Raw genomic sequence first — 22,407 nt, 5'->3', positions numbered from 1 at the left:
TCTCCACAGCTTGTCCTCCAATACTACCAAATTTAAGATCTCATCCCCCCTCAGATGATCCCTCCAAACCCAAAGGGAAAAACTTCTTTGTACAAAACTGTGTACAAAGCACAAGACTCTCACTGCAATAAATTCAAAACTCCTGAAAATATTTTGACTTGCAAATAGAGCCAGTCATTTAGTATTTAAAAATGCCTGTACACAATTAATCCAACAAGGGCAGTGTTGGGGGGAAAAAAAATCACCAGAAGCTGTATCAATAAAAAAAAACTCAAATGGTGTCCATCATTGTCTTTTATTCATCATCTAATAACTGACAGGTAAATGAATAAAAAGACAATATTCCTGGAATCTTTCATGGGATTAATTCATCAGCCTTTAAGAATTCCAATTTAATATGATTCTATCCCAACACCCGGTATACAAGCTCCATCCATGTACTTTATCATCCATTTTCTTCCAACAATCACATAAATGTTTAATCGTGACAGATAGATAACACCAGTTGAAATAACTACAGCAAATTTAAAACTTGGAAAAACATTTTAATCCCAAGTAACATAATGGCATAAATGCTCAATTGCCTACAATGTCTACTTAGTTTTAAAGAATGGTTAATCTATGGCCAATATAAATACAACTCTCAGGGATGGAGAGATTTTAAACTTTATTTCTTGAAAAACATTTTATTTTCACATTCCTTAGTTACTTTCAACCAAAGTTCACCCCCTAGCTGAATGTGGGAAATCAGTTTATCATCTCTTTGGATCACTGCCTACATTGACAAATGAGAGGGTATATAACAGCAGGAAAAAAAAGGTCTGTCAGCTGAGTTTTGATCTCATGGCAGAGCACTATGATGCCTCTTCAAACTACTGTCTCAATGCCTGACAACCTCAACCATATCAAAACTCAAAATCACCACCATAGTGGGTCAGTACTGCTGTATTGTAATTAATCAAGAAAGCTTACCTTTTTTGGCTGTGAATTCTATTTTCTAAATCTCATTAATGAACACACATATAATCCACAAAATATGCCCAAATTTACAGGTTTGATGTGGCAAAGATGTGTTTTTCCACATTTTATGTCTGTAGTAAAGGGTAAATTCCTTGGGATGATAGGGACGTAACAAGGGATGAAGTTAGATCTGCTGGATAATTTCACACCACAATGAGCTTGGATTGAACCACTTTCCAGGTTTGGCAAAAGTGAAAAATGGCAAGAAGCACTGCTCTGTTTCTTCTTTCTGGGTCTGCTCTTCTTTAAGCGCTTAACTAGTCATTCCTTCATATGTATCCAAACCTTTTACTAAAAATCCTTATTAGAATCTATTTCCTCTGATGAAATTTGCATAACTATTTTTGTCTTGTATTAAGTTAGAGCAGTTTAAAAAAAGCATTGTTAAAACATTTCTCAGTGCTAGTTAAGTGTATGAAAATGTGATTATAAAGCATTATGGTAATAAATAAGCTGTTTGTGTAGTTTAATTATTACATGAGCTAAAATTTGTTAAAATAATGGCATATCCTTTCAAAAAAAATCCCCTAGTTTTCTTCCCCTCCTGTCTTGAAGCAGTGACTGTTAAGAGTTCTGTTATGTCAACAGCAACTGGCATCGTGCATCAAAGCCATTCATCATTTTTGAGCCTAGAAAGCCAATGTTACCAAATCTTTCAGTAATGGGGAGCCTTAACTGAAACCACTTCACTGCACGAGGCACTAAGTAGTGGTTCAGGCACCTGAAACTCAAGAGCTTTTCTCATCCCTAGCAAAGGGACAGTGTATTCAGCTGCAGCACTCTAGATGCAACCTTCACTGAGAAAAGCTGAGCACTACGAACTAAACTTGGGACTTCTCTCATTCTATTCTATACAGTTCCGTACATCATGTGGTGCATTTTCCAGTGCGAAGCCCAAAGATGCTTTTTTTTTCAGAATAAACAGAAACAAGTGAGGGTATGGGTTATGTACAGATGAGGGTTGTTTCCACACACTGTAGTAATTAATCTTGGTTCAAGAGTTGAAAATCTATCCACTGCAGATAGCTGAACGCTTTCCAATACTCCAATGTGCCTGTGGTCCCAGTGACTAGCAATCTCATTGTGCTGGAACTCCTTCCATTGGCCACATTCTCCAAGCACAAGTCAGTGGTCCGACCGATTCTGTCCATACTCTATGATTATTGGCTTGCCCTTCAGATTGTAGCCATTCACCATGTTCAGTGCTTCCATTGCCATCTCCACACCTAAAAAAAATGTAATAACTAAAAATTAAGCTGAAATAACTGGCTCAGGATATTAGAGTATTGCAGGTTATACACCCAGCAGGAATAAAAAATTCCTCATATTAAAGTTTAAACCTGCCTTTCTTTGGATGCACAATATTGGGAAGACAGGAACATATCCACGTATAAAGTCTGCAATATTATTGGTTTGTTCTATATCCAAGATCTGGTGCCTAAAAGCAATAGTGCATAAATATATACACGCAGAACAGTTAATATTGTTGTAGGGAAGCTAATATCAGGAGCAGGTGTTCACGTTGTTCGAGCAAGCTGCAAGACATTCTTATATGTAGCTAACTTTGCTTCACCAAACCCTACCCCCCTCCACCATGCAATTTTCTATTTTCCTTTCTTGAAGAAGCTGACTCATTCAGGGTACAGTTCCACAGGTATATTCATGTATAAGCTGAGACAGAGTGTTGACTATTTGACCATGGAGAGAATCACAGCCAAACCTTATCCAGGTCTCTACGTCAACACAGAATTTCTAGCAAGAGTCATTGAGTTACAGGAGCAAGAACTTCCATCTTAAATTTTCCACTCCCAGCCCAGGTGGTATCCAGATATCGGTCTCGGCACAGACCAGAAATTAAACTTGCATAGCTTAGCACTACATAGGAGAATGCCTCTATGCATTCGACCATGGGGGAAACTTTACATAAAAAGTATGTTGATAAACATACCTTCTATTATATATGTGCCATTTAGAAAATACACTGGCATCCTCTAGCATTTGAAACTCAATGCAAAAAGGTGCCTGAATTATCAATGGCATTTCAAAATTTACAATTATAAAGACAGTTTTTCATTGAATGCAACTGACAGCAACCATGCAGTTCTGCTGTTAGCTGTACTTGAAAATATAAACAAGGTTATCTTCATTCAAACAACTGAGAAAAACAGAGTTGGGTTTATAATAGGCAGCCAATCCAATATCACCTGTTTTATATCCCCCATTAAGAATGAGAGTTCCAGCTAATCTGCTTTCATCCCTTAGAGATACTGCTGACTGAAATATAATGAAAACATATTCGCCCTATTTCAATCAAACAAAAGATGTAATAAAGACATTTTAGTGTTTAAGTTTAATAAACAAAGCACCACTGTAATAAACTCTTAAGAACTAGCTACCTAATCATGTGGCAATACATACTTGGGAAGGTGATGAATGCTTGTCCCTTCATTCGGCCTGTCAATAACCGGAAAAGAAGTTGAGGGCCATCTTTTTGTTGGAAAGAAACAAATAAGGAAAATAGATCCTCCAGCGTGGCTTTTGGATTCAGGTTTTTCAAGTACAGAACCTGAGAGGAAGTGGGAAAAGGGAAGAAATACAGCACTGTGAAGTAAATGCACAATTGCAAACTTGAATCACACAACAGCAGTGTATCACTTTATTGTCACATTTGCAAGCGATCAGGCTGAATTTTGTTACAATCCCCACAGTCAACAGCCACAAAACTTTCCCAGTACATAAGAAATAAGAACAGTAGACTATTTGGCCCCTCAAGCCTGCTCCGCCATTCAATAGGATCATGGCTGATGATCTTGTGTTTCGATTTCCATTTTCCCATCTAACCCCGATAACCTTTGATTCCCTTGCCTAACATGAATCTATCTACCTCTACCTTAAAAATATTCAATGACCCCGCCTCCACCACCTTCTGAAGCAGAGTTCCAAAGTCGCACAACCCTCACAGGAACAAATTTCTCCTCATCTCTGTCCTAAAAGGGTGACCCCTAATTTTAAAACAGTGCCCCCTAGTTCTGGACTCACCCACAAGAGGAAACATCCTTTCGACGTCCACCTTGTCAAGGCCGTTCAGGATCTTGTATACTTCAATCAAATCACCCCTCACTCTTCTAAACTCCAATGGAAACAAGCCCAGTCTGTCCAACCTTTCCTCATCAGACAACCCACTCATTCCAGGTATCAATTTAGTAAACCTCCTTTTAACAGCCTCCAATGCCTTTACATCCTTCCTTGAATAAGGAGACCAAAACACACAGTATTCAAGGTGCGGTCTTAACAATGCCCTGTATAACTGAAGCATAACATCCTTATTTTTATGTTCAATCCCTCTCATAATAAAGGATAGCATTCCATTAGCCTTCTTAATTACTTGTTGTACCTGCATACTAACTTTTTGTGATCCATGTACTAGAACACCTAGATCCCGCTGCACCTCAGAATTATGTAGCCGTTCTCCATTTAAGTAATACTCTTTTTTATTCTTCCTGTCAAAGTCAACTTCACATTTTTCCACATTAAACTCCATTTGCCAGATCTTTGCCCATTCACTCAATCCAACTATATCCATCTGCAACCTCAAGTCCTCTTCACAACATACTTTCTTACTTATCTTTGTGTCATCTGCAAACTTAGCTACCATGTCTTCACTCCCCTCATCTAAGTCATTGATGTAAATCGTAAAAAGTTGAGGCCCCAGTACAAACCCCTGTGGGACTCCACTTTTCACATCCTGCCAATCAGAAAAAGACCCATTTATACTCTTTGGCTGGCTGGCTGGCAGAAAGCAATCTTCTATCCATGTTAATGTTACCCACTACACCATGTGCTTTTATTTTCTGTAATAATCTTTTACGTGGCACCTTATCAAATGCCTTCTAGAGATCCAAGTACAGTACATCTACAGGCTCCCCTTTATCCATTGAGCATGTTATTAAAATAGTTTTCTCCAATTGAATTGGAGATTGATCCCTGGCATGTACCAAATCAGAAAATATTAGCCAAAGCAGCAGTTGGGTTTGTTTAACTAACTGGTCACAGTGCCTATGGACTATGTAGGTAACAAAATAAAGGTCCTCACTTCTGAAAGATATTGAATGATCTTGTTGGAGTTATGTTTGTGGATCTTCACTGAGGTTAGAATCAAGCTTAGCTGCAAAAGTATGCTTTCATTATCCCAATCTCAGATAGGAATCTCTTCCTACCCCAAAGTACCATTTCAGTTTCCCACATCAATCAGCCCTGTGGCTTCTCTGATATTAGATATGTGTACTGTATTCCCACATCAAAACAGTTTAATTCTAAGGCTAAGATGCTAAAGCTATATCATGTTCTGGTCAGGATGCATCTTGAATGATGTGTTCAGTCCCTGTGGCTAAGGCACAAGAGACACATGTAAGCCATCAAGTGGTGCAGAAAAGGCCCTAAGGCATATGCCTAGAATCACAAGATTGTAGCATAAGAAAGGTCAGAAAACGTGAACCCTTCAACTTTGAAAGGAGGCGATTAAGAGAGGTTTATTACATCCATATATAGGATACTGAATGCAATAGAAAGGATTAATCCTTAGACCTTTGGAAACATTCAAGAGGCAGTTTGATGTCTTAATGAGGGAGCTGCAGGTTTATATGGCACAAGAAGCCATAGATGGTCAAATGGCCCCCTTTTCTCTTTGGATTTTGTCATCTCAATCTAAGTCAAGGGTGAGTTTATTGATTAGCTAAAACAGAATACATTGCTGATCATGTATGTATTTCAGCTACATATTAATCTACAAATCTGACCTTATCTGAAGTATTCCATAGGTCCTTTATATGGTGATATATTTGTAAAAAAAGATACTTTTATACCTACTTACAGCCTGTAAAAGGTACATTTGTTCCTGCCCCATTGCCTCAAAATATACTTTAGTGCAGTAGCTTTTTGAAATGTGATAGGAATAGCTCACCTAACAGATTTTTTCCTCCTCTCCCATCCCAGCCTTGAAAATAGCAATCAGGAGCAAAGTCCATGATGTGACTGGTGAAACATTTCAGACACACAAGATCAGAATCACTGCATGGTAGAGAGTGGGACTCAAAGGCATGGATTTGAAATTGAGTTCACAGGTGAACGGCCAATCTGTACACCAACAAGCGTAGAATAGAAGACAAGATAGTTTTAATGACTAGGTGGTGCCAAGCTTATTCATTCATGGGATGTGGGCATCGTTGGCTAGGCTAACATTTATTGCCCATCCCTGATTGCCCTTGAGAAGGTGGTGGTGAGCTGCCTTCTTGAACCGCTGCAGTCCATGTGGTGTAGGTACACACACAGAGCTGTTAGGAAGGGAGTTCCAGGATTTTGACCCATTGACAGTGAAGGAACAGCAATACATTTCAAAGTCAGGGTGGTGAGTGGCTTATAGGGGAACTTCCAGGTGGTAGTGTTCCCATCTATCTGCTGCCCTTGTCCTTCTAGATAGTTGCAGTCGTGGGTTTGTAAGGTGCTGTCTAAGAAGCCTTGGTGAGTTCCTGCAATGCATCTTGTAGATGGTACACACTGCTGCCACTGTGGGTCAGTGGTGGAGCGGGTGAATGTTTATGGATGGGGTGCCAATCAAGCAGGCTGCTTTGTCTTGGATGGTGTTGAGCTTCTTGGATGTTGTTGGAGCTGCAGTCATCCAGACAAGTGGCGAGTATTCATTCACACTCCTGGCTCGTGCCTTGTAGATGGTGGACAAGCTTTGTGGAGTCAGAAGGTGAGAGTTACTTGCCACAGGATTCTTAGTGTCTGACCTGCTCTTGTAGCCACAGTATTTATATGGCTAGTCCAGTTCAGTTTCTGGTCAATGGTAACCCCCAGGATGTTGATAGTGGGGGATTCAGCGATGGTAATGTAATTGAATGTCAAGGGGGCAGTGGTTAGATTCTCTCTTGTTAGCGATGGTCAGTGTCTGGCACTTGTGTGACACGAATGTTACTTGCCACTTGTCAGCCCAAGCCTGGGTATTGTCCAGGTCTTGCTGCATTTGGACATGGATTGCTTCAATATCTGAGGAGTCGTGAAAAATGCTGAACATTGTTCAGTCATCAGCGAACATTTCAAAACCCATGTTGTAAGAATACTCACAATTTTAAGTGAGATAAGTACGAGTCACAAGCCAGTTTTTAGTCAGTTTAAACCCACAGCATAACACTGACTGTAATTTAGTATAAGTTTGCATTGTCATTCAGGTGAGAAAGATGCCTTAAGGGCAAAGTGGAAAATATCACAATCATGCAATGGGAATGTTCTTCTGTAGTCAGGGTGAAAAAGACTTGTTATTTGAAGATCTGAAGAACATTTATCCTGTATCTACCCGTGACATACATGATAGGGGAAAGCTTAAGTCTTATACTTGGTCCCTGAAATATAAAGAACCATTGCTCAGCAACAACATTTATCTTGATGACATTTATTTTAAGAAGGGTAAATATCGTAACAGATGGTTTCAGGTTTTTTTTTAAGTCACTGAATAGTGGTGTTGGTTATAGGAGGTTTTGAACAATACTACAGAACACCAATGCAACCTCCCTTAAGTGTTCACTTCATCATAGATGTTAAATTAGTGAAAATGCAGACATTTTAATTCCTCACAGAGGTTATATTCAACTAAAATACTTTTACAGCTAATGAATAATATTTAATCATACCCTGCTTGGTTGTCCAGGTTTATAGTTTGAAAACCTGGGAATCATTCGGATTTCCTCCTGAGAAAGCTTGTTCTTCCAGATCTCTTCTTTGGGAACAGCTTCCACTTGCTGGGTAATTTTCTGAGGGCCATGAGTGCCAGTGCTGGGTAGGGTTTGGATTGCAACATTTACAGAAAGCCCTTTGGTGCTCTGATTTTCATATAGATCTGCAGCACAGAGCTGACTTTGTGGTTGAATAAATAGGCCAGTCATTTCCTTAAAGGTATCTCCTTCACTTGTAACTGTGGAAGGTATTTCCATAGAAGGCCCCGTTATGGTTTTTGGAGTGTCTCCCATTCCAACTGGATCGTTTTTGAATTTTAGTAACATCATTTCTAATTGATTGATAGGGTCATTCTGGTCTTTTACGGACTTCTCATCTGAAGTGGAAACAAAACGAGTTACATTTATACATGTCATAACCCGAGAAAAGCAGGATAAAATTATGTCGAAGAGGATACTTGGATCAGAACATTTTCCCATTCCATCTGCCACCACCCCACCCCCTACCATTCCCTTGGGCCAAGTCTGTCCTATGGCTGAGATAATGTGAGTCTGATCTGTTCCTCCACCCAAATATCCAAGAGCTCTCCAAGGGAATATAAGCATATGACACTAGCCCAAGGATGATTCTTCCTCCCCTCAATGCAGCTGAAACCCAAAGGAAACCTGAGAATCGAAATACTGTGGTGCCACACATTGGCACAGCTTCCGACTAGAAATGAAATTCAATAAAACACAAGAAGTAGGTAGTTTTCAATTCTTATTACCACAGCTCATTTAGCACGTTGGTCGAGTGACTAAATAGCTTCTAATTACTCTGCTGCATTCAGGTGAAATTGACAGTGGCGATGGACTATGTTCATAAAGTCAGACTATGTTCATAAAGTCAAGTAAAATTATATTTAATTTGTGCATGTATGTTAACACATTGAGGTTAATACAAAGACCTTATAATGCATTGGCAAACATGCATAATTCATAAATATATTTTTCCACTTTTTAAGATTATGAATAGAGCCAAAATGATGATTGGATAAATTTAAAATAATAAAATAAAATTCAAAACATTAAAATAATTAGATGCTCAAAAGCGTGATAATGTTAGAAACAACCTAAGTAAGTTTGTATTGTCAAAAACACTAGGGGAGTTCAAAATCTAGTTGGATGCTAGGTGGAGTTGAGTCAGACCACAAAAATGGTGGTCTAAATTCCCGTAACGTTTTCTTATGGTACAGTCAAGACCACACCACTGAACCAATGAAGTTTTAGCTTTAATATCAATTGCACACAAATGGGCAAGGAATCTAGAGGGAACAGTATTCAGTAGGAAGGCAAAACAATAGCAAGCTTGAAGATGGTGGTGAGGGGAGAAATGGTTGAAGATGAGGAAATAGGCAGAAGATAACACTATCTGGCCTATTTAAGGGTGGCCAACTAGGCAGTTCCTCCCATACCATTTTGCAAGCTATTTTAGCCATTTGTTTCAGTCCTCTACACCACATTTCATTCCCTAATCAGGAGTTTGGCCAGCCAATATGTTCCAATGTCTCTGCCCAAGCCATTCTAAAACCAGCAGCTGAGAGTTGCACCTGTGACTGACACTCCAATTTGCTTTCCCTCCTGCTGGAGACATGCCTCACCTCTGTTCACATCCTCTGCTGAATGGCCTGAGATAAGGAGCATGCCACGAGGATGTTAAAAACAAGCAACCAAATGCTTTGGAGTCGCGGTGTGCTATGTTATAAGATGTAGGAGACAGGTTTATGCCCTCAATTCCCCAGATGGTGGCTTTCAAATCTCAGTGCTGCTGTCATGAAAGTAGAAACCAGGGAAGGAAAAAAATCAGAAGTCAGTCCTGCACACACCAGTGACCAGTTATGGAGTAACTTTGGCAGAGCACTTGGATCAGGTCTCTAGGCCGTGCTTGGAGCTGGGGCTGATGCGTGATGGAGGAAATTTCAGGGAACAAAAATGGGGAGAAAACAGGAAAACTTACAAACAAAAAATACAATTAACCGACAGTGTTCAGATGATGACTGGCACAAGGTCATACAGTACCATGTTCTGTGTCCACTACTCTGGAATTTGCCAGTTATTTGTCACAAATATTCTGCAAGGGTAGAACAATAATATTACAAAGCAGAATCACAGAAACATACAAATTCATAGAACAGGTCTGTGTAAGTGTTTTTTTTTGATAAAGCATGGACAAAAAATCATTCATTTGACCACAAAACTGGCTAGAGTCAAAGAACAACATTGAATGACACAGCTTTCTGACCTCCAAATTGAAGCAAGGGCTTTGAGTTCTCGGTATAACTAAAGATAATAATGTCAGGTCGCTACTGCTCCAAATCCCTGCCCAAGTGTATTAAGATACGAGTTAGCACATAAGATGTCCCAATGGGCAAATTCCACATCTCACCCATCAGCTATTTCCTTCATTTCAAGGAAAAAAAAAGAATTACAGACAAGTTGTACCCGGCTATTCTTACTCATCTCCCTGAGCAGAAGCTTTGGAACAGGTTGCTTCCTTTCTTTCTTGTCCAGGGAATGACTCAATATAAACAAAGAGGGAGAAAACGTAGACTTAACAACAAAAATCTACACCTTGGTAATACAGAGCCTTCAAAAAGGTGTATCGGTCAGTTCCCTGGAACATGGCATTTTCAATCTCCATCTCCCTCCTGTTCAGCTGTTTACTTCCTGCAAATCTCTGTGGCAATGACAGAAGTCGCTGTCGCTCCTCAATTTTCTCTTCAATGGCACGGAGTCTTTGTTGCACTGCTGCTGGATCTGCTCCAAGCCCTGAGAACTTTAAACACAAACTGAATTGGCTTTCAAAGTGTGGGATCTGTCTCCAATCCTCTACTGCTCAGTGCCAGATTTCAGCTTTTATGCGGCAGTGAGGCATGAAAAAGATATCAGGCCACAAAGACCAGGATTAAAAAAATTGTACTTATGCACTTTGTGATCTGTTTGATAGCAGATTAGCACTGTTGCACACACACTCATTCAAGAGTTGCACACAAAGAAATATTAAATATTTAATAAACTGATTACAACATGCCAGTGTTATTGTACCTGTGATGCTAATAATACGTGGCCTTACGTCAACAGCACCTACAACTCCCTCCCCTCAGTGATTCAACCTGGAAGCAATTTTTAGTCTTCCCTGTCAAAAAATGCTTCATACTGAAGATCCCCGTTGTTCCTTTGTCTTTTTGAATTTACAACATCCAAAAGCTTATTACTTTTCATAACCCAGTCTCCAATTTACCAAGTAGATCTTTGTCATACTGATTGTGCCTTAATATTAATAGGGCAAATTGTTAAGGACTCATTACCCTAATGGGGTATACCCGTATGGTGAGTGACCCATACGTCAAAGCCAAAATCACATTAATATGAATCCCTTAGAGTAGTACTGAAATGCAGTTGTGCAGAGAGTTTTCAATTTTTTAATGCTTTGCAGATGCTTCATATTTGGGTGTGATGCCCAATGTCCAACTTCCCACTTTCCTTTTTAAATTGACAACATAAATTGTACTCTGAAAGTTTCATGACGTGTAGTTATCTTGCATCAACTTCTAAACATGACCGTGGCTAGGGAACACAGCATTCCCTTTGTCTTCCACTAGCATTTGCAGCAATTCAAGGGTCACACCATCTCCTTAATCAACTGCAAATCATACTCCAACTTCCTCTCCTGTCCACACAATAAACTTGCAAACTGCAGTTTGTAATTTCCATATTTAACTGAAGTAATGTTGAACATTCACAAATTCTTCCATGGCTTCATTAGAACATAGGAAATAGAAACAGGAGTGGACCGTTCAGCCCCTCGAGCCTGCTCTGCCATTCAATAAGATCATGGCCGATCTTTCTGTGTTTCGATTTCCACTTTCCCATCTACCCCCAATAACCTTTGATTCCCTCGCATAACAAGAATCTATCTACCTCTGCCTTAAAAATATTCAATGACCCCGCCTCCACCGCCTTGAGGCAAAGAATTCCAAAGTCGCACAACCCTCACTGGAAAAAACTTCTCCTCATCTCGAATCTAAAAGGGTGTCCCCTAATTTGAAAACAGTGTTCTGGACTCACCCACTAGAGGAAACATTCTTTCGACATCCACCTTGTCAAGGCCGTTCAGGATCTTGTATACTTCAATCAAATCACCCCTCACTCTTCTAAACTCCAATGGAAACAAGCCCAATCCCTCTCATAATAAAGGATAGCATTCCATTAGCCTTCTTAATTACTTGTACCTGCATACTAACTTTTTGTGATCCATGTACTAGAAAACCTAGATCCCTCTGCACCTCAGAAATATTTAGCCATTCTCCATTTAAGCAATACTCATTTTTTGGTCTTCCTGCCAAAGGGAACAACTTCACATTTTCCTACATTAAACTCCATTTGCCAGATCTTTGCCCACACACTCGATCTATCTATATCCATCTGCAACCTCCTCATGTCCTCTTAACATACTTTCCTACCTATCTGTGTCATGTGCAAATTTAGCTACCATGTCTTTGCTCCCTCATCTAAGTCTTTGATGTAAATCGTAAAAAATTGAGGCCCCAGCACAGACCCCTATGGGACTCCACTCGTCACATCCTGCCAATCAGAAAAAGACCCATTTATGCATACTCTCTGCTTTCTACCAGCCAGCCAATCTTCTATCCATGGTAATAAGTTACTCCCTACACCATGCGCTTTTATTTTCTGTAATAACCTTTGATGTAGTACTTTATCAAATGCCTTCTAGAAATCCAAGTACAGCACATCTACAGGCTCCCCTTTATTCATGTTACTCCTTCAAAAAACTCCAGTACATTGGTTAAACATGATTTTCCTTTCACAAAACCATGCTGAGTCTTCCCGATTGCCTTGAGCTCTTCTAAGTGCCCAGCTATAACCTTCTCAATGATCTATTCTAACTTCCCCACGATATACGTCAAGCTAATTGGCCTATAGTTTCCTGTTTTCAGAGATGCATTCATGTGATCTATGTAATAATTTAATGGATAAATCTGTACTGTGCAACACTAGGAGTACATACACTTAACACCGTGATGTAAAATTCCTGAGACTGCTATGTACAAAATAGAATTAACCCTTTTGAACAGGCTACCCGCTTGGATGCCAAAGTTGCAAGTTGTTACTTAACCCTGTATGAGTTTGCCAAAACTCTCCAATCATACTTTACCTTAACCAGAGATTCTCTGTCTCTCCAGAGTTGTATTTCCCTGTCAGTAAGTCCAAGTTCTCTCAGGGCAGCAATCTCCCCTTCTCCATCCTGCAGAGTTTGAAACTGTGACAGACTCAACACTCCTGCTGCCTGCTCCCCAAATGGCTTGTATAAAGCACTCGGGGCAAAGCATTTCTTCTTAGCTATGCATCTGTCAAAAAGACACTTAAGTTAAGGAAAAACAGCAATAAGTCAACATATCATAAAGCAACTTAAGAACTAATTAGTGATTAAGGAACTTCAGTTATAGGACGGACATTTCTAAAAATACCGTTTTTCTCATCGGAGGCCCAGTTCTCTCTCTTATGAGATAAATGTTGGTGGTCAACAAATAATGAGCCTCGTGAAGGTTGACCTGAGTTCATACTTGGTTGAAGCAGCTTCTCGCTCAGTAACAAGTCAAACCAATGTCAATACATTGTGTGACTCTGTGATTACAGATATGCAAATTAACTCAATAGAACTGAAAACATTGGCAAGATGCTCTAATCACCAATTGTCAACACCTTTACTGGAAGTGGGTGTTTGAAACTCTCAGGCTATGATGACGTAACTCAGACTTTGCAAGCCAATACTCATGCAGCTTTATCAGAAGTAGCATGGAGTCATCTTATGATCATTCTCTTTCACTGAATGTTTTTCAGCAACCTCAGGGTTGACATGGGTTTCTGTGCAAAGCTGGACAGCAAGATCCAAATCTGAAAGAACTGAGCTCAAGTGTCATAAATGCTCTTTCTTTCAGAATGTATCTCCAGCAATATTAAGCAGCAAAAATTAGACATACAATAAGAAATGAGGGACAAAGACATTAGGGAGGTTTTGTTCAATGAAATTTTGAATAGACAATGAAGAAAATAATAAATGTTTTACACATCACAGATACTGTCATTCAGAATTATCTGATATAATGTTATGGGCAAGATTTAAAAATCAGTAGAGATAAAAACAACAAAAGAAAACAAGCATCATTGGGAATCTGAAATAAAAACAGAAAGTGCTAGAAATACACAGAAGATCCATCAGTATAAAGGGTTTCCACAAGAAACATTAACCTATCTTCTCTTCAGACGCTGACAGACCTGAATATTTCCAGGATTTTCTATTCTTATTTCATAATTTTGAAAGTACTACTATGTATTAGAACAATGTACAAAATCATTAATAATTTCTTACTTCATGCAGAAGTTATTCTGTTAAAATGTTAGTATACTCACTCTTCAAGTGTCACTGTTTTGTCCAACTGGTGCTTCAAGAGGTTTTGTAACTGCCTCTCTCCTTCTGTTTCCAGCTCCTCTGGTTCAACATCCTCATCACCACAAACACGACTGCTAACCCTAAATGGTGATGAACAAAGAGAGGGGTATTACTCACATTACACCAGGATAAAATACTACAAGGTCACAAACTCGTATTTTGTAATTAGACATAGACTCATAGCCACAGCAGCTAGTTCCTCATTTCTGCTATGTCATCAGGAGGATAAAATTAAAAGCCACATACATACTTCTGCTGATGAAAATTAACAAAGGTTTAATTATTTTCTTTGATTTACAACACAATATTTTCTGTTCAAAAATATACTTTTATCTCATGAACAGCCAAGAGAAGCTAAATCTACTTCTACTTCAATTTGTATAGCTGACATTAAATCGACTTGTGATGTTTCTGTTCAGCACCAGAAAGCAGGGATATTCTAATCATCCCAGTGTCTAAGAAAGATCCTTTGTATTTTGAGTTTAGGTTCAAATATTATGTTCTGCCTGGAGTTAATACTGCTGTAACATGAGTATCTTTGCACAGTCTGCTTTTGGGAAGATCACATAAGCGAAAAGAAATTTTAAAGGGCAGGAATTTGAAGGAAATAAGTTTAATAGGCACCATTGCTGCATAAAATTCTTTGATTTGAGAGTTTTGCAAATACAAAGTTACACATATTTAGCAGATCCTTTTTTGTGTGATTATAAACATGATGCAAGTAACTTTGTGTGCATCACTACCCAGCAAAAACATCACTGAAAGGAAAATAATTCATGGCAGTTTTTCCTCTCAGTGAATAAGACCAATGACCATTAACCTGTATGGCCCTCGAAGCAGGCAGGTGAATGCTAACCTCCCAAATAATGAAGCAAGAGGAGATAAGCATTGTTTACATTGGATCTCCAATCATAAAAATGAAAACAAAAGCTAAAGGAGAAAATTTGAAGATAAGTATCAATGATTAAGCTTGCTCATAACAAGTTTCTTTGGTCCTATCAATAATTCTCAGTCCCTGCGGTATTCCTATAAACCATGAAACATTAAAATCATGTCGTAGTCTATGAGTAAGTATCAACAGTACTGTCGTTATCTCCCTGTTTTCCAAGAGCAAACCTATCATTACCAGAAGAGCAACACCACTCATGGAATTAGAAAAAAATGTTTTACCAGATTGATCCTTCCCCATCAATCCAGCAAAACTAATTTTTTTTTTCTAACTTTATTAGTAATTTGTCCCAATTTGCTTTTTCTTTTGGTGCACTGATTCATACAGGGATAAAGCTCTACTGGCAACTAGTCTTTCAGCTATTCATCATTTGCTCCTTCCAGAAGCAGACTGCACAAAGATATTCATGTTATAAACTTCTTAAACTATATATGCAAGTTATTAAAACATAGAGAACATTATAGCCAAGTCAATCCTGTCCTCACCAAGTATCCATGCAGGGATCACTAGAAATCAGGATTGGGAGCACTGGTTGATATTTCTCCTCCCTAGTCCGGAGGTACTCAGGCTTACTGAAGCATTTCTATCACCACCTCAAGTTACATCTGTCAAGAGCCCAATTCAGAATCAAACCTGGGCTTTTAGTCTCTATAAAACACAATGGGTGAAATTTTCCTCTCCTGCTAGCAGCGGGAATTGTGGCGGGTGGGGGCACTAAATTTGGCGTGATGGAAAAATTCAGTTTCCCACCAGCGGGAAATTAGTTTAGAATTTTGTTGTCTTGATTTTGATGACAGGTTAAAGGTGGGTCAAGTTTCCCACTGGTTTATGTTGGGAACCACATCTGCATTCATTTGCATCTCATGAATGCTCATTAAAAGGCCAACTCACCAGAATTACATTCCCCCTTCAAATTAAGCACCCCACCAACAGATTGTTAGAAAAGTCTGTTTCCTGGCTATATCTAAGTGGCGTGCACCTGGCGAGCCTGACTTCATTAATGACTTCGAGGTTAGTAGACGCTGCTTTCACCTACCTTTAAGAACATTGCTGTGAGATTTTGGATGCTTGTTTCACAAGCTGTGCCAAGGCTGGCAATGGGGACAATACCAGAGGGGAGGGGGAAGGCAGAAGCAGGACGTGGGGGGGGGGTGGGGGGGCCATGGTGCAACATGGGAAGAAAGGGGGAAGACAAAGGCAGGACTGGTGGGAGGCAGGGATGGTGGAACACAGAAGGGAACGGGGAAGATGGAGGTAGGATTGGAGAGGAGGTGATCGAGGAACAGAGCGGAATAGTGAAAGACCGTCCTGGGGCAAGAGTTATAAGACTGTCCAAGGAGGAGTCAGAGACTAAACAAGGCAGAGGCCACGCTGTCAGGGACATACTGAACAGACTGTCCTGGGGCTATGCGGGCCATGTTAGGGGGCTCTGCAAGTCTTGGTCCCAGTCTTAGGTGGGGCAAGGCCTCTCTGGGGTCAGGAGAGGCATTTGCATCCTGAATGTGGGTAGCTGAAAAGTCATTTGGGGGGGGGGAGGGGGGGGGGGGGTGCACTGGATGGTCTCGTTGGGGTGTGTCCCGGAAAGTCAGGGTTGCATGTGGCCTTGAAGGCGTGGGGTCAGGTCGACAAAACGATAACGGAAGAAGCACAAATCACTTCCAACCCTAATGATGAGGACATCCTTGGAAGGCACAGTAGCTTAGGGAGCATGTGGCTGCTGTGTAATGGAATAAGCACTCCACTAGCGCTCATCCTTAAGCAACTATGCATAGTGCAGTCCTTTCAACCATATGCGAAAAAGTCAGTGGCCATGGCAGCCTTCAAGAGGCAGAAATGCTAATGCACACATCAATGCAGTCATGCCAATGTGATAGAAACTTAGCAAGGCAGCTCTAAGAGGAAAAACATCCGTCAACGGTTATCACTTGACCGTCTGAAGACGGAGCTACAAGCAGACAGCACCATCTCTCCAAGCGCCAGCTCTCATGTATGATTAATGCAGAGGCTGCATTTTGATACTGAGCCCCAAGATGCCATCGGACATCAGGACACAGTGATCTGTCACATGACAGCATGGATGCAAACCTGCGAGTTATGTTAGCATTGTACTCACAGAGTGGGTCAGCAGGACCATCGTGTGATTATTGACACTCATTACCCCCTGCATTCGGAACCCTGCCAAGTTTCCATCCTGCGTTGCTTTGGCATCTAGGAATGATGTGGCCTAATCAGTTTTGACACAGCAGTCAGTGATAATTTAGTCTCTTCATAGATACTGATGAGCACTCAGGAGATGTGCTGGAGCATCACTTTTATACCATTATAATCATCAACATTTTCCATCTCAAAGATCAATCCTTGCTATGAACCCTACGACACTGATTGCACAGTCATGCAATGAAATCCATATTGAATGGTGTTTTGTGACCTCAGAAGGACTCCATCAACCAAAGCTAGGCAGCCATTCTGGAGCAAAGTAAGATACTCACAGGTAATTGGATGGCTTCATCAGGATGAGCACACACCTCTGACATTCATGCCTGTCAAGTAGGGAGGCACGAAAGGTTATGGTGCTCAACGATGAATAATACTTTTACCAAAACATCACAGTCATAAAATAAAGACCATGGCCAAGTGCACATGGATGAAATAAATACTTATAACATCCACAAAGATCAGACTTCAGTGTGGCAACATCAGGATAATCATTAACCTTCCACGAACCAGTCTCATGTGGTCACGTAATGTGAGCCCCAGATGCAAGAATTACATGTGCAATGTCCAACCATCATTTTCATATTGGAAATGCCTTTGTTCATGCCGTCGATGTGGAACTAAAAGCAACTGACTGTGATGAGATTGAGTGAGACCTCGTGAAATTGAGGGTCAAGATATGAGATAATTGGGGCAGGGGATGGTATTTGGTGCCCTTGAATGAATGCAGGGCATTGCATCATATTGATGAGCCATTCAATACCTGAGACTTGGAGAGAGATAAAAGCGAAATATGTTTACAAAGTGAAAAGCAGATAGTGATTGAACACCTGTGCCACCATTGTGCATTCACAACTTTTAATATTTTCCTTGCTCTACCGCTATGTCTAGGTGCAGCCCCAGCATACGCAGCAGAGGTGGAGGCAGCTTGCTGACTGCTATGCCATGTTATCCGAGATGACTTAGACAGGCATCCTCAGGAGGCCTGAAGCCTGGAGTGCCCCACTCTGATAAAGGTCTCCTGCTCAGGTCCAGATCCACCCTCCTTGGCCTGACCTGCTGGGGTTAATGTGGTCAAAGCAGAGGGGATTTGAAGCAGGACACTCTTGCAGACTCCTGGGTGGATACCTGGCTAATGCTTCTCCTCCCTTTGGGTGCCCAAGGGCCCCTCCCTGATTCCTTGAGGAAGATCAAGGTGCCCCATCCCCCTTTCGCCTAGCCATTGCTGGAACGCACCCATGGCTACAGTGACAGAGTGCAGGTCCAAGCGCAAATCCAACAGAAACTGCGCATTCTGCTGGACCTGGGTCTCCAAGATGGCCACTACCCTTCCCCTGGAGACTTTGGCATGATGAAGCCACAAGATCAGACAAAACATGAATGGACTCCTCCATCCAGTCTGTTGATAGCCTCTGAAAGCCCTACCTGCCTTTGCATCTCCAACATTTCTCTAAGGGCCAATTACAGAGGCTCTTCATCAGACTCGGATTTTGCAAGAACCTGGTCTCCAGCAGTCCTCCAAATGATAGAGAACTTGGCTGCCACTGCTTCCACCTGCTGTGGACCCGCGTCTGTGAGGTGATCACCAAATTGTGAACCCAAGCCTACTCTAGAACTAGTTCCCACTGAGGTGTGTATCTGCACTTATGGAGGGTGCAAGCAAACGCAGTGACGGTTCTTCAACAAATGGGATGTCTGCTTCCTCATCTGAGGTGACCTGGGGGCTGGGGCTGGGATGTCTGGAGAACGTCTTTTATCTTTTCTTGCTTGTGGTTGGAATAAACAAAAGACATCATTAATGATTGACTAGGCAGGCTCCTACATGTTAGGTCACTCACAGTCATTGTCCCCGTGTGGCCAATGTATACTAGATGCACCCTCAATGGCTTGTTGGGGGGAGGCCGATCTCACCTTCCATGCAGGAACGATCTCTATCCTCTCCAGCCAGCTCTGCAGCCTGTTCCTTGTACAGGGAGTGCCCTCAACTCTGGGTTCCCCCTCTGGTCTTGGCTCTCTCCCTTTTGCTGTGGGAAATCTTGTCCTGCATAGACAGATGGATTGACTGTGAGCACTATGGATGAAAGAGCAGTTCAGAAGCATGCATGCTTGCTGCGTCAGCTGAGCCCTCTCCAGTAAACAATGAAGGTGCTGTATGTGCATGATCTTACATGAGATGGTGATATTAAAGTGGCTAGCAGGCAATCATTGATGTCCCATCTGCTGGTAATGTGCGACATCCCTGTGGGCTCTAACCCTTAGATTGCCTGATGCCCTTATCAGGGTGAGAGTTTGGAGTGAGGAGAAGGTTCACTTACCCTGGCTGAGTGGATCAGATGATTCATCCTTTCTCAGGGCTGCAGGGCGGTCCTTTTTTGTTGCCCACAGTGCTGACCTCCCTGGCAACTTCCTCCCAGGCCAGTGTGGTCAGGTAGGGGGGCCTCCTGCTCCCATCCCGAGAAAAGAGCACCTCCCCCCTTACCTGGGCAGCCTGGGGTAGATTCTCCAGGGAAGCCTCGCTGAACTGTGGAGCCGAGAGTTTAGACTTTTTGGGTGCCATGCTCATACAGATGTGCAGCTCACACCTAACAAGCAGTGAATGAATGTGTGTTTGGGTGCTGTTTAAATATGGTGCCAGGACCTTCGACCCCATGAGTTAATGGCACGGCAGGCAAATCACTGGCTGCCGTGTCACAAGATTCCACAAGATCCACACTAATGCATATAATTAATAAGCTGAAAAGCAGAAGATCCGTCGTGAAAATCTGCCCGGCCACCCAGTGGGAATCACGCCGAGTTTCCCACCTGCCATTGCACCTAGTCTCTAGAATGGAAAATCCCACCACATAATGGGCTTACCCTCTAAATAAATGGAGGTCTATAGTAATTACACTTTATCTTTACTTTTAAAACAAAGACAATAACAACATTCTTTACACTTTCATTCATTAATGTGTGCTCTGTCCAAAGCTGGTCCTTGGTTCTTTATGAGCTGATGCTTCATCCTGAGCAGTTTTCTTGGCTGCTTTTGTTAGTGGTGGCTTGCCATTGCCTTCCCCTCTCAGGGGCAAGGCGAGGAGGCAGGTTCTAAGTCTACCTCAGCCAGAACATGAATCAAACGCACATTGTTGCTGTTATTCTGAACCACAAGCTAGCCAACTAGCCCCCTTTCTTTGCCAGACCTAAAATATTGGAACTGCATCAAAGAAAGCTCAAGCTGCATACTGCTGTACACCTGACAAACATGAACACAATAGACTCCCCACTGTGATAAAAGCAAAATACTGCAGATGCCAGAAATCTGAAACAACAGAAAATGCTAGAAATGACCCAGGTCATACAGACTTGAAATGTCAACTTTTTTTCTCTCTCCACAGATACTGTCAGACCTGCTGAGTTTTTCCAGTATTTTCTGTTTTTGTTTCAGATTCTCAACTATATTCCTTTATCTTCACGTCCAGGTTGCAGGAGACTGTCAGGAACAACTATTTTGAGATGCCCAACCTGAAAAAGGATTTTATCCTTTTGAACAGAGTGACCAAGGTCAATTGGAAATAACAAAGTATTTTGATAAGAAAATTGTATTGAAAATTAAATTGAACAATTTAACACTAATTATGGCTGAGACTTAGTTTAATATATATTATGCATATATATTATAGATGTATTCTGATTACATATGGAGATACATGTACATCAGAAATCTTCCGAAGAAATAATGCCTTGGGGCCAGTTTTTGCATTAAATATGTATGTAGGTTCAAATTAAGTATAAGGTTTCATATGAGCAGCATGAGATGTGACTGCGAATAACGCTACAGCTTTCTGAAACAACAGTGTTTTGTTTTATTGCTGCTCCTTAACTACCCACAAGCCTCTCTTTAGGCAGCCATCTCCCTCTGTAGACTCTGTTCCAGGGAACAGCTTCCAGTGATTATAAATCTTCCTCAGGCCGGAGCGAAATTAATAACCTGCTTTGATCCTGCGGAAACCCTGCCCCCATTACCGATCCGCCTGCGATGTATAAAATCCACTGACACCCTTCACCGCTCGATCTCCGTGACTTACCTGCGCATCTTCACTCTACTCCTCCTCAGTCACACAATGGCAGCCGACTCCGCGCATACACCAGATTGCCGCAAGGGGTCCCTGGGAACTGTAGTTTTCTGTCGCCTGCAAAAATCACGTGACCAAGGTTCTGCATGAGCGCGGACCCAATGGCATTATGGGTAATGTAGTACGGCACCGCGCAGCGCTCAGAACTGGTGAGTGACTATAAATATTTTTATTGCGTACGGACTTTTTCCCCCACAGAGTTAAACGGATTTCATGTTCAGTCCGGAGAGCCGGGGCCTTGAATTCGGCAGGCAGAGATGGTCGGGCTGTAACTTGATGCAGTGTTTTTCTGGGCCTTGTTTTCGTCTGAATAGTGGGAGGAACAGCAGCTGCCATACTGAAAGAAAGGACATGGTAGCTGGGACTCTGTATGGTCCGCTGTTACTGGAATCTCAGTGTGATGGGACAGGGGCTGAAAATTCACAATGCAGCCACCGGGCAGCGGAGCTGTCATGATTTGGGTTTTTACAGTACATTCAGACCACACGTTTGATGCCGGCAAATCGGAAATTACACCTTGAAACTTTGGAAGTGACGAAGAAATAGTGTCTCTTTGTCACAGGCCCACCTCCAGATTGGGTATACAACTACAACATCTCAACAGTCTTTTGGATGCGATATTAAATGGAGGTACCCTCTGCCCTCTCAAGTGGATGTAGAAAATCCCAGGACACTATTTCGAAGAACAGCAAGGGTGTTCTACCAGCTGGCCCGGCCGATATTTATCCCCCCATCAATAACACAGAGACAGATTTACGAGTCATTATCACATTGCTATGAGAGCTTGCTATGTGTAAATTGGTTGCAGGGTTTCCTACAAAACAACAGTGATTAGTCTTCAAATGCACTTCATTTGAATGAAATACATCTGGC

General features: G+C 41.5%; 2 protein-coding genes across 5 annotated transcripts in view; one reads left to right on the top strand and one right to left on the bottom strand.

Moving 5' to 3' along the window:
- Positions 1–276: 276 nt before the first annotated feature.
- Positions 277–21,578, bottom strand: rbm41 (RNA binding motif protein 41). Of its 2 annotated transcripts, XR_013577324.1 has the most exons (8): positions 21,487–21,578; positions 14,220–14,339; positions 12,964–13,156; positions 10,359–10,563; positions 7,707–8,125; positions 5,981–6,153; positions 3,439–3,586; positions 277–2,246 (listed from the first exon to the last, which is right to left on the bottom strand). XR_013577324.1 is itself a non-coding variant. In XM_078547019.1 (7 exons), the coding sequence occupies exons 1-7, from the start codon at positions 21,492–21,494 to the stop codon at positions 2,146–2,148; spliced, it is 1,194 nt and encodes a 397-aa protein (XP_078403145.1). In that variant the 5' UTR covers positions 21,495–21,575; the 3' UTR covers positions 277–2,145. The 2 variants fall into 2 exon arrangements, 1 of the variants encoding a protein (XP_078403145.1); XM_078547019.1 differs by lacking the exon at positions 5,981–6,153 and having other exon boundaries at positions 21,487–21,575.
- Positions 21,563–22,407, top strand: part of cox11 (cytochrome c oxidase assembly homolog 11 (yeast)) — a 52,592-nt gene continuing 51,747 nt past the window's right edge. For all 3 annotated transcript variants that reach the window (XM_078547021.1, XM_078547022.1, XM_078547020.1), the window contains exon 1: positions 21,563–21,683. The gene's annotated coding sequence lies outside the window, so the exon portion shown is untranslated. The remainder of the gene's footprint in view (positions 21,684–22,407) is intronic.

Source organism: Cetorhinus maximus, chromosome 8, assembly GCF_964194155.1.
Source record: "Cetorhinus maximus chromosome 8, sCetMax3.hap1.1, whole genome shotgun sequence".
NCBI classification, from domain to species: domain Eukaryota; kingdom Metazoa; phylum Chordata; class Chondrichthyes; order Lamniformes; family Cetorhinidae; genus Cetorhinus; species Cetorhinus maximus.
Note: the sequence above shows the minus strand (reverse complement) of the source record. Positions and strands in the feature narration are given on the sequence as shown.